Source organism: Oncorhynchus mykiss, chromosome 17, assembly GCF_057628025.1.
Source record: "Oncorhynchus mykiss isolate SJ-2025 chromosome 17, ASM5762802v1, whole genome shotgun sequence".
NCBI lineage: Eukaryota > Metazoa > Chordata > Actinopteri > Salmoniformes > Salmonidae > Oncorhynchus > Oncorhynchus mykiss.
The window spans coordinates 7,868,085-7,880,044 of record NC_143038.1 but is presented as its reverse complement, the minus strand read 5'-3'; the positions used below and the strand labels follow the sequence as shown (position 1 = coordinate 7,880,044).

Genomic DNA, 11,960 nt, shown 5'->3' with positions numbered 1-11,960 from the left:
CTGCTTTTATTTATGCAGGGAAATAAAAGTAAGGCAAAGTATATGCCAGAAATGATGTAATATATGTGTTGTCAACCTAAAATATTGTCATATAATTATAAATACAGTTTATATGGACAGGTTGTATACACATGTTCTGTATAAATAGCCTATAACATAAACAGACCATAATAAATGTCTAAATTGGCATTTTCTTCTAAATTGTTATTATATGATACAATATCAGTACTTGTTGCAATTACAATTTGTCTAAGTCCTATCATCAACTGAGTGTTTGATGGATTGTTGGCATATTGGCAGTTGTTTAGAAAAATGTATGGGATCACTCCTCTAAAACTGTCTGGTTAGCTAACTAACGACATACAGTGCAGATAATCTATAAATCCATTGTTTTACACTCTTATCAGAGCATTGGCAAAACCATGGTTGACCAACTCCCTTACCAAAATGTCCCACTTTATATTACCATCATAAGAAGGTTCATGTCCATTGTAATATTCTAATTCCTAACTCTATGGATTTATCACTGCCAGGGAGATAGCCAGGGAGCTAGGTTGAAGACAGAGCCAGTTTGTAGAAATGTTTACAAATGAATAAAAGATGAAAAGCTGAAATGTCTTGAGTTAATAAAGTATTCAACACTTTTCTTATGGCAAGCCTAAATAAGTTCAGGAGTAAAAATGTGCTTAAAAGTCCCAATACGTTGCATGGATTCATTCCGTGTGTAATACCCCATTTCTGTACCCCACACATACAATTATCAGTAAGGGCCCTCAGTCGAACAGTGAATTTAGAGGAAAGATTCAACCACAAAGACCAGGGAGGTTTTCCCATCGTTCACAAAGAAGGGCACCTATTGGTAGTTGGGTAAAAACAACAATAGACATTGAATATCCCTTTGAGCATGGTGCAGTTATTAATTTAATACTTTGGATGGAGTATCAATACACCAAGTCAATGGTGATTTGAAAACAGTTAGAGTTCATGGCTGTGATAGGAGATATCTGAGGATGGATCAACAACACAAACCTAAATCTACAATACCAACATAAATGACAGAGTAAAAGGAAGCTTGTACAGAATTTAAAAAAATATTCACAAACATGCATCCTGTTTGCAACGAGGCACTAAATAATACTGCAAAACATGTGGCAAAGAATTTCACTTTTTGTCCTAAATATGATGTTTGTGGCAAATCCAACACAACACATCACTGAGTACCACTCTTCATATTTTCAAACATGATGGTGCTGCATCATGTTATTGGTATGCTTGTCATCGGCATGAACTAGGGAGTTTTTGGGGGGGATAAAAATAAATGGAATAGAGCTAAGCACAGGCAAAATCCTAGAGAAAAACCTGGTTCAGTCTGCTTTCCAACAGACACTGGGAGACAAATTCACCTTTCAGCAGGACAATAACCTAAAACACAAGGCCAAGTATACACTGGAGGTGCTTACCAAGATGTCATTGAAGGTTTCTGAGTGGCCTAGTTACAGTTTTGACTTAAATCGTCTTGAAAATCCATGACAAGTCTTGAAAATGGCCGTATGGCAATGATCAACAACTAACTTGACAGAGCTTGACACATTTTTTAAAGAATAATGGGCAAATATTGTACAATCCAGGTGTGGAAAGCTCTTAGAGACTTACCCAGAAAGACTCACAGCTGTAATAGCTGCCAAAGGGAATTGTAACATGTATTGACTCAGAGGGTTGAATACTTATTTCATCAACAAGTATTGCTGGGTTAATTTCTAATAATAATGATAGTTTTTCTTTTCTTTCACTTTGACATTAGAGTATGTTGTGTAGATATTTTACAAAAAATTGAAATGAAATCAATTTTAATCACACTTTGTAACAGAACGTGGAAAAAGTAAAGGGATGTGAATACTTTCTGAAGGCCCCATATATCCTCCCTTTGCAACCCTATTAATATATGCACAAATATACACATTCATCGAGAAGTATATGAATAATCAACAAACAAATATAGCATACAATTCAAATACAGTGCATTCGGAAAGTATTCAGACCCCTTTACCTTTTCCACATTTTGTTATTCTAAAATTGATTAAATTATTTTTTTCCCTCATCAATCTACACACAATACCCCATAATGACAAAACAAAAAAAGGTTTGTAGGAGTTTAGCAAATGTATTAAAAATAAAAAGCAGAAATGCCTAATTTACACAAGCATTCAGACCCTTTGCTATGAGACTCAAAATTTAACTCAGGTGTATCCTGTTTCCATTGATCATCCTTGAGATGTTTCTACCACTTCATTGGAGTCCGCCTGTGATAAATTCAATTGATTGAACATGATTTGGAAAGGCACACATCTGTCTATATAAAGTCTCACAGTTGACAGTGCATGTCAGAGCAAGCCATGAGGTCAAAGGAATTGTCAGAAAAGCTCAGAAACAGGATTGTGTCGAGGCACAGATCTGGAGGGTACCAAATTTCTGCATCATTGAAGGTCCCCAAGACACAGTGGCCTCCATCATTCTTAAATGGAATAAGTTTGAAACCCCCAACACTCTTCCTAGAGCTGGCCGTCAGGCCAAACTGAGCAATCGGGGGAAAATTGGCCTTGGTCAGGTAGGTGACCAAGAACCCGATGGTCACTCTGACAGGGCTCCAGAGTTCCTCTGTGGAGATGGGAGAACCTTCCAGAAGGACAAGCATCTCTGCAGCACTCCACCAATCAGGCCTTTATGTTAGAGTGGCCAGCTGAAGCCAGTAAAAGACACATGACAGCCCGCTTAGAGTTTGCCAAAAGTCACCTAAAGGACTCTCAGACCATGAGAAACAAGATGATGAAGATTGAACTCTTTGGTCTAAATGCCAAGCCTCACCATCCCTACGGTGAAGTATGGTGATGGCAGTATCATGCTGTGGGGATTTTTTTAAGCGGCAGAGACTCGGAGACTAGTCAGAGAGATCCTTGATGAAAACCTGCTCCAGAAAGCTTGGGACCTCAGACTGGGGTGAAGGTTCACTTTCCAACAGGACAACAACACTAAGCACACAGCCAAGACAACGCACGAGTGGCTTTGGGACAAGTCTCTGAATGTCCTTGAGTGGCCCAGCCAGAGCCTCGACTTGAACCCGATCGAACATCTCTGGAGATACCTAAAAAGAGCTGTGCATCGACACCCCATCCAACCTGACAGAGCTTGAGAGGATCTGCCGAGAAGAATGGGAGAAACTCCCCAAATACAGGTGTGCCAAGCTTGTAGCGTCATACCCAAGAAGACTCCAGGCTGTAATCGCTGCCAAAGGTGCTTCAACAAAGTACTGAGTAAAGGGTGTGAATACTTTTGTAAATGTTATATTTCAGTTTTTTATTTTGAATAAATTTACAAAAATGTCTAAAAACCTGTTTTCGCTTTGTCATTATGTGTGTAGATTGATGAGGGGAAAAATGATTTGATCAATTTTAGAATAAGGCTGTAATGTAACAAAATATGGAAAAAGTCAAGCGGTGTGAATACTTTCCGAATGCACTGTAAAAACCCTGTTTAGTTTAGCCTATGGGTCATTGTCATCAACACACATAACTAAGAAAAATACAGTCTAATCAAATGGACAATGGAATTAGGAGAAATTAGGATAAATTAAATTAGGAGAAATTAGGAGAAGTTCATATAAGAGGGGGAAACATATGTCAGCCTCCTCTTTTAATGACAGTAAGAGAAGTAGTGTGAGAACGAGATAGAGTTCTGAATTCCCCACACTTCCAGTGATCGGATCTTGAAGTGTCTCTTGCAGAGAGGGGCGCTCTCGAAGGTGTCACATCGCTCCGTGTAGCCCCCCTCCAGATCAGCCTGGAGGCAGAGAGCATGACCCCCATCGCCACCTGGCGAGACAAACACATCACGCTCACTGTAAAATATGTCAGCGTTGAATTTACAGTAATAACAGCAGCCCACTTCTAGCTGCTGCACTTCTCAGTAATGTTGACATCAACACAAAGAATACAAAGGGTGGATACAAAGAATAGGCCATGTGAGAAACCCTAAGCTGTTTCCTACCACCATCGCCAAAGTCGCTGCAAAAACTCTTGTACGTGGCAGTAATGCTCCTGAGACAATCAGGCCTATCCGGGTTTCAGAAGGTTATTGATCACTCTTTGTGACACTCTACTGACAACTCTGAACAGCAAACCATTTAGCCTACATATGAGCAGCTTACCAATGACTAGCCTTTCGTGGTCTCCGGCGATGAACATGGACGCCCCTTGTTCCTTGGCCCTCTTGGGTGAGGGGGAGAGAGGTCCGGGGGAGGAGGCGGTGAAGGGGATGGTCAGGTAGCTGGGGTCCTGGAGGGTCCCTGATGGACAGGTCAGGGTGGTGTGGTTGGTCGTAGAGGTGGTGGAGACTGGGGTAGAGGAGGAGTCCTCTTTACCAGAGGAAGTGTATATACAGACCCGAGCTGCTCGAAGGTCTGGAGAAGGTTGTCTCTTGGCCGTAATGTTAACCACAGCCCGTTGGTAGCGCTCCATGCCTGGACGAAGCTGAAAGACCAACGAATTAAGAATGAACAATTAAGTCCCTGCATTGACTGATTGACATGGGAAAGGAATGGAGCCTGTGTTCTTCGACAGCACAATCAGTAAAGATTTCAACCAGTATTTTTTACGCTAACACAATTGGTCAAAATCAAAGGAAAAAACATTTGCAAAACCAGCCTTTTCAGATCTGTAGATTGTGTAATTTCTCTCACCGTGAAAACAAAGCTCTCCCCAGTCCCAAAATACGCAGGTTCTTCTGAATCATACTTTTTCCGCTCAATCAAATCTGTCGACAGGAAGGCACCACAGACCTGTGGAGTGACACAGGGGTAAGAAGTCTGCATAGAATCTAGTTGAGTGTCAAAAAATAGACAAAAAAAAGTTTTCTGCTACTGTAAACTCACCTCTTCATCCACAGTTTTCAGAAGCAAGATCGCTGGCTCATGCCCCTCAACACAGGAATAAAATCTTTAAATGAGGAAAAAAAAACTACTTTAAGCACTCACAGTGAACATTAGCAATAAAACTTGTAATGTTTTTAGACAACGGTTATTCAACAGTCCCAGCCCATTGGAATGTCTTTCTGGGGTTGAAAGTTCAATGGATGGGTCACGTCCTGGTCAGGGTCAGACTTTTAATTGGGGTCATCACATCCTGTCACGACCACCCTGTGTATGGCTAGAACCAATTAAAAAGCATGTCTACTGAGGCAGGTACGTGTCAGCACAGTGACAAGGGAAAGTCTGAGAATCCCAATCAAACTCTTTGAAGGACATCAGAGTCAACATGCATAGAGATTCCTCATAGTGGAGAAAAATAACTATTGGCGCCTCAACGTTTGGACGCGCTCTAGGACGAGACAACAGCCGGTAATTGTGACATAGGCATTCAGAGCATTTCTAAAACGATTTGCAAGTGCTGATGAATATTATCTACCACATTTTCTCCTGACAGACCAACAGAACACTTCTAGAGACATGAATAACTGTTGTTAACCGATGTCACAGGAACTGTTCCCACATACGAACTGGAGAACATTTGGTCGTGCACCTTAAGGCAAAAATGTTACTGATACTAACAATACAGCCTTTCATTATTATGAAACTGAACCCTAATGTGAGTTTATACAGCTCTGTGCTGTTGTATTTACTGTAGACAGTTCTGGGCTGTTGTATTTACTGTAGACAGTTCTGGGCTGCTGAATGTACATGTCTTCACTACTTGATCCACTACTAAGGTAAAACAGTGAATAAAAGTCACTTACGAGGCCAGGCTTCGGCCATGTTCGTTGGTGCTGAACAGCTTTTTGGGATTGAAGAGAGCAAAGCGTTCAGGGATCCAGGCCCAGACAATCCTCATCTCTGTCCCTGTGACAACGCTGGAGCTGAAGCTGTCAAAATCCACTACCTGGCACGACTGCCTTTATGGAGGAACAGAAACAGTTTGAGAATGTAAATATTTGTTTTGAAGCGTATCTTCAGATTACAGATTAATGTAAAGGAACTCAGAAAGTAAAGAGCTGTAAACTGTTTATAGATCAAAAGGATACCGTATCTAGGTATAGTTTGGTAGAACAACGGTAGCATCTCTATAACAAAGTGGGTTGAAAGTAATCTGTCATAATCGTCCTATCAGGAATAGGGCTGACTTGGTGATGGCTTGCTATCTTTTGTTTTCCGTTAACAGAGAGTGGACCAATTAGATGTTCATCAAGAGTAGAAACATTTTCTCAAAGAACTCCCTTGACCAATAGCCTCACCGCTTCTGGTGGATACTGATGCCTTTCTGCATGAGTGAGTCCTTGTTAGCGTTGAACAGTAGGTTGAGCTCCCTCCGCGTGGCCAGCTGGATACTGAAGGCCCTCTCCAGCAGCTTCTCCACCGTGCAGTGACGTGCCACATTCTCCACAAAGCTCTTCATGTCTCGCCTGAAGTCCTCCACGTCGGCGACACGAGACGAAACCGAGACCTTGTACAAGCTGAGAAGAGCCAGAGCCACCCTGTAGAGAACCTTGTAACCCTCCAGGAGATAGACATCCAGGACCCTGATAGCGTATGTGAAGGGGAGGTCGGCAAAGATCCACATGATCCAATCAGAGTAGAACTCAAAGAGGTTCTGGTGGGAGCTGGCGATGAGCTTGCGGATGCCGCGGCAGTACTTGTTGGCCAAGTCGCCGAAGGTCATGCAGGAGGCCCGGTAGGTGAGGAATGTCTGGTCGATGTAGCGCTTGTTGGGGTCATTGTAGGCGATAAGGCGGCAGATACTGTGGAAGCATTCAGCTTCATCTTCGCTGAAATGCAGGAGGAGAGCCACCAAGGCTGGGAGGATTGGGCAGAAGTTGATGTCCGGAAAGTGCTTGCCAATGCAGAGGAGGACCTTTTTGACAGAATTGAGACCAGCTTCGTTGAGGCAGTACCTGGGGGTGTGAAGAATAACAAAGATACTTGCTGTGTTATCATGTTATGAACAGAACATAATGTACATGTAATATTGGAAAAAGCATGATCAACTTCAGATTCTCCTATCAAAGTTTAATGACTAAAATAATTTGATCATGATTTGATCATCTGAACCGTTATTCTCTGATAGCTTCATAGCCAGTACCTAGGGATCACGCCATCATCCATGTACTCAGGGAACGGGTGTGTGCTCATCCTCTGCTCCCCGAAGAGCTTCTTGGCCACATCCTGGTAACGATCTCGATCCGGGTTGATGGACCTGCAGTTGATACCATGAATTATATGATAATAGGCCTTGGCCCTAAGTGTATGGGGCATGGCCCAGAACCCTGATCGACCCATGGTCTTCAGCTCCTGGTGGTCCGACTTCAGAATCCTCTGGTAGCGCTCTGAAGATTCAGGGTCGATCTTCTCCCAGTCCACAAACTGGCCATACTTCATGCCAGAACAGGAGCTGATCTCCCAGTTCTCTGATTCAGAGATGGTCATCATGGGGACACCCTTCAGACTGCCTCTTCTGCCTGTTGGAGAGAGGAAGGAAGAAAATTAGCTACTAACATCCTAATTAATAAATGTATTATTTAATAAGTTAATTGTTATAGATCTGTGTCCATCCACAGTAACATTCTTGTTTTGTATTAAGTACACTGTGTTTGTGCATATTCTGCATTTCTCCCCTCTGTTCTTCATATAACACTAGGAATATGGCAAAATAGAAAAATAAACATAAATGGTCAAATAAACATAAATCAGACACTTTTAAACATACTGTAATTTGCATACCATTGAGATCTCTGCATGGCAAGTGTTTGTTGGTGTTGGACTTGGATCTCTTGTTGAGCCGAGCCATGATCCCCTGATTCCCATCCGCACTATTCTCCGTCTTCCTGTCCCCACTCTTCTCCAGGGAGTTGGATCTCGGCCTCATGGCGTTGGACCTGGTAAAGTTCCCCTCTCTGTGGAGCTCAGACGTCTCATAACTATAGAAAGACCTGGAGCGTGGCCTGACAAAGTTCTCATCTGTTGCCGTCTCTATGCCATACTTTTTGGCGTCCTCTGGGCTGTAGTAGGAATGGGACCTGGGTCTTCTGTGTCTGGCTGCTGAGCTCAAGTCCTGGTCCGGGTCAGCGGTTGTTTCCATAGGAGACGGGTCTAAACTTATAGTCCCACAAGTGGAGAACTTGGGCGTTCTTGAAACATGGATCATGCTGCCTGGTACAATATTCTCCTCTGCAAATGTCAAGTTCTCCTCTATATCAATGACAAGACTCCAGTGGTGGTATACTTCCCAATGTTTTCCATGTGCCCTGTGGATGTAGGTTTTATACACAGTTGTCGGTTGGTCAGGTGACCGGCACAGAAAGTGGTATGGGTTTGTTTACAGTGTTTTTGTGTTTCCCGAGTGGAAAATTCCTCTGACTTAAGTCCAATTTCTGTGGTGACAAGGAATGCCTCCTTTCTTCAACTTCCAACACCAGCAACAAATGAACTAGGGTAATGAAATCAAAACATCAATAAAGTGGAAAATTATTATTGTTTCATTTGATAATAGGCTACTGTGTAAAGAACAGTCTCCATTGCCATCCATATATGGGACGTGAATGCCTATGCTATTATGTTGATACACATTTAGATGTATCAAAATATGTGTGAAAGTCATGACTATACAGAAATGAGTGTTCTCACAAAGCATGTATCCTACTTTTAACCAGTTTACCTTCCTGGGTTTATCTGATATTGTATTTGGTATCTGGGTTTATCTTTTATTGTTAATTTGCATGTTTATGGCAACATTTAACAAAAACATGAACGATTATTTTACTTTCTAAGTCTTTTCAGAGGGGTTGGGTTAAATGCGGAAGACACATTTCAGTTGAATGAATTTTCCTTTCCCTTCCCTTTTCCTGGAGAAACATACAGTAGCTCTATGAAACTGATTTATAGGAAAACATGGGCGTGCCAAATGGGCTCCTCTATTCCTAGAATTAGCAAAGGTTATCATTTCACACAACAGATATTGTTTTGATCAAAACACACATTGTTTTGCTATGAAACAAAGAAACCTCTGTAAATAGATCTATTTAAATGTGGGCTTACATGTTTTTGAGGAAAAACAAACTCTTATCCTATCTTGATGACTGAAGGATCTGTAGCCTACAGTATGTTTATACTAGTAGTGTCATAATCCTCACATAATGTTACAATAAGGACTTCCATATCACTAGACAAACAGGGGGCAATGTGAGGCAGTGTTGACATTTTTTTCAAAAACAACAAAACATGAGCAGTGGTTATGTCGACCTTTTATGACCTTTACTCTACCAAAACAAAAGTAATTACATTGCTGGCTGTCGCCAAGGCCACACAGCCACAGCTCTATAAATAAATAGAAACAAATAAAGTCATAATATTTATTAGAAATGATTTGGATATTGTCTTATTTACTTATTTTAAGAGGGTAGATACACACCAACACAGTGACAGAGACTAGAAGATTTGTATACTGTGAATGAACATTTGGTTTGCAGGCTACAGTGGGTCTGGTATGGGACTTGGGGACAGCAGCAGCTCTGTCACTGTGTCATTGATTTGGATTAATTTGATCAGCTTCTCATTACAGTAAACGATTCACGACTGAACGTTTGTCACTCACAGGACACCATCCTGACATCACACCCAAACAGGAAGTGCATCCTAATTATCACACAATCCATGGAGTAAAGATCGACAAATTCATTTATTATAACTCGTTAACATGTCTCAAGATCCCTGGTAAGCAGATTTTAAGGTGGCCATTATGAGTATGTTTAAGATAGCGTTGGATGAAATATAGAAATACGTCTTCAAACGTATATATGTGTGTTATTAGCTGGATTGTTCACGTTAGTAACAGTAACTCCTTTCCCTTTAACCGGCTACTTCTAAAATAAATAGGTAAATACGACTTGACTCGATAAGTCGGTCTGTATGTTATATTATCATTCCCATTGATAGTTCACACGAAATGAATTGCAATGCACGTTCGCCGATAACAACATACTGTACGCAGGGTTATGACTTAAGTAGCTAACGAACTAGCTAGCTAATTTATCTAACGTTACTAGTAGCTATGATGAGGAACAAATTGTCTCCAGTGCTGAATGACAGTTAATCTAAACTCGAGACTAAGTTGGCCACATTCAATCAGCCCAAATAAATTTGTCTACAACTGATTTATTTGTTGTTATTGTTATACCTTGAAGAATTGCAACATCTTCTTTTGAACTGGCTTTTTTATAGTGGTTCATACACGAATTATTTTAACTACATATTCAACTATAGTACTACTCACGATAATTGTATACCAACCTGGTTTTTGTAGGTTACAGAATTATGATGCCACTTGCCGCCTTGTTCAAGAAATTGCAGAGAATATTCATGAAAGAAACAGGCAACAGAGGACAGGAGGGAATCCTGCAAAGGTAACTGTGATGACAACCTGCTTAACTACATATTTGTTTACTCAAAAGTATATAGCAGTGCCTTCAGAAAGTATTCATACCACTTGACTTACTCCACATTTTGTTCTGTTGCAGCTTGAATTCAAAATATGTTGAATATTGTTTTCCCTCACCCATCTATTGTACACACAATACCTTATAATGACAGTGAAAACATGTTTCTAGAAATGTTGGCACACTTTTGAAAATGAAATACAGAAATATATAATTCACATACCCTTTTAAACCCCTGATTCAATACTTTGTAGAATAATCTTTTGCGTCTTTTTGCTTAAGTCTCTAAGAGCTTTGCACACCTAGATTGTACAATATTTGCCTATTATTTTTTTTAAATTCTTCAAGCTCTGTCAAGTTGATTATTGATGATTGCTAGACAGACATTTTTAAGTCTTGCCATAGATTTTCAAGCAGATTTATATCAACTTTAACTAGGCCAAACCAGGAACTTTCAATGTTGTCTTGGTAAGCAACTCCAGTGTATATTTGGCCTTGTGTTTTAGGTTATTGTCCTGCTGAAAGGTGAATTAATCTCCCAATGTCTGGTGGAAAGCAAACTGAACCAGGTTTTCTTCTAGGATTTTGCCTGTGATTATAGCTATATTCCATTTATTTTTATCCTTTAGTCCTTTCCGATGACAAGCATAGCCATAACATGATACAGCCACCACCATTCTAGAAAATATGAAGAGTGGTACTCTGTGATGTGTTGTGATGGATTTTCCCCAAACATAATGCTTTCTATTCAGGACAAAAAGTTAATTTATTTGCTCTATTACTTAAGTGCCTTGTTGCAAACAGGATGCCTGTTTTTATTCTGTGAAGGCTTCCTTTTTTTCACTCTGTAATTTGTCAATATTGTGGAGTAACTACAGTGTTGATGCATCCTCAGTTTTCTGAAATCACAACCATATTAAACTCTGTAACTGTTTTAAAATCACTATTGGCCTCATGGTGAAAATCCCTGAATGGTTTCCTTCCTCTCCGGCAACTGAGTTAGGAAGGACACCATTATCTTTGTAGTGACTGGGTGTATTAATACACCCTCCAAGGCCTAATTAACCACTTCACCACAATCAAAGGGACATTCAGCATCTGCTTTTTAAAATGCTACTATCTACCAATCAGTGCCCTTCTTTGCGAGGCATTGAAAAACCTCCCTGGTCGTTGTGGTTGAATCTGTGCTTCAAATTCACTACTCGGTTGAGAGACCTTCCAGATAATTGTATGTGTGGGGTACAGAGATGGGGTAGTTATAAAAAAAATCATGTTAACCACTATTATTTAACACTGGAATAGTACATGCAACTTATTCTGTGATTTGTTAAGCACATTTTTACTCCTGAACTTATTTAGGCTTGCTATAACAAAGGTGTTGAATACTTGTAGACTCAAGACATTTCAGCTTTTCATTTTGTATTAATCTCTTAACATTTTCTACAAACTAAAGTCCACGTTGACATTATGGGGTATTGTGTGTATAT

At 40.5% G+C, this 11,960-nt stretch overlaps 2 protein-coding genes across 2 annotated transcripts in view; one reads left to right on the top strand and one right to left on the bottom strand.

The window, feature by feature from the left end:
- Positions 1-893: 893 nt before the first annotated feature.
- LOC110493555 (TBC1 domain family member 24-like) lies at positions 894-8,277 on the bottom strand. Its single transcript, XM_021567901.3, has 8 exons — positions 7,763-8,277; positions 7,125-7,500; positions 6,280-6,936; positions 5,785-5,940; positions 4,925-4,988; positions 4,733-4,831; positions 4,202-4,523; positions 894-3,866 (listed from the first exon to the last, which is right to left on the bottom strand). The coding sequence occupies exons 1-8, from the start codon at positions 8,184-8,186 to the stop codon at positions 3,688-3,690; spliced, it is 2,277 nt and encodes a 758-aa protein (XP_021423576.3). The 5' UTR covers positions 8,187-8,277; the 3' UTR covers positions 894-3,687.
- A 1,343-nt stretch (positions 8,278-9,620) lies between these two features.
- Positions 9,621-11,960, top strand: part of LOC110493554 (syntaxin-8) — a 44,197-nt gene continuing 41,857 nt past the window's right edge. Inside the window, exons 1-2 of the mRNA XM_021567900.3 lie at positions 9,621-9,751; positions 10,341-10,440. Of these exons, the coding sequence (XP_021423575.2) occupies positions 9,735-9,751; positions 10,341-10,440 (117 nt within the window). The 5' untranslated portion in view covers positions 9,621-9,734. The remainder of the gene's footprint in view (positions 9,752-10,340; positions 10,441-11,960) is intronic.

What these genes read in the sequence shown, in the direction of transcription:
- LOC110493555 (XM_021567901.3), bottom strand. Translation starts at nt 8,186, where the DNA reads ATGATCCATGTTTCAAGAACGCCCAAGTTCTCCACTTGTGGGACTATA. An exon ending in ATCAGTATCCACCAGAAGCG is followed by an intron (nt 5,941 to 6,279) that starts GTGAGGCTATTG and finishes TCCTCCATAAAG; the next exon opens with GCAGTCGTGCCAGGTAGTGG. An exon ending in TGAAAACTGTGGATGAAGAG is followed by an intron (nt 4,832 to 4,924) that starts GTGAGTTTACAG and finishes GTCACTCCACAG; the next exon opens with GTCTGTGGTGCCTTCCTGTC.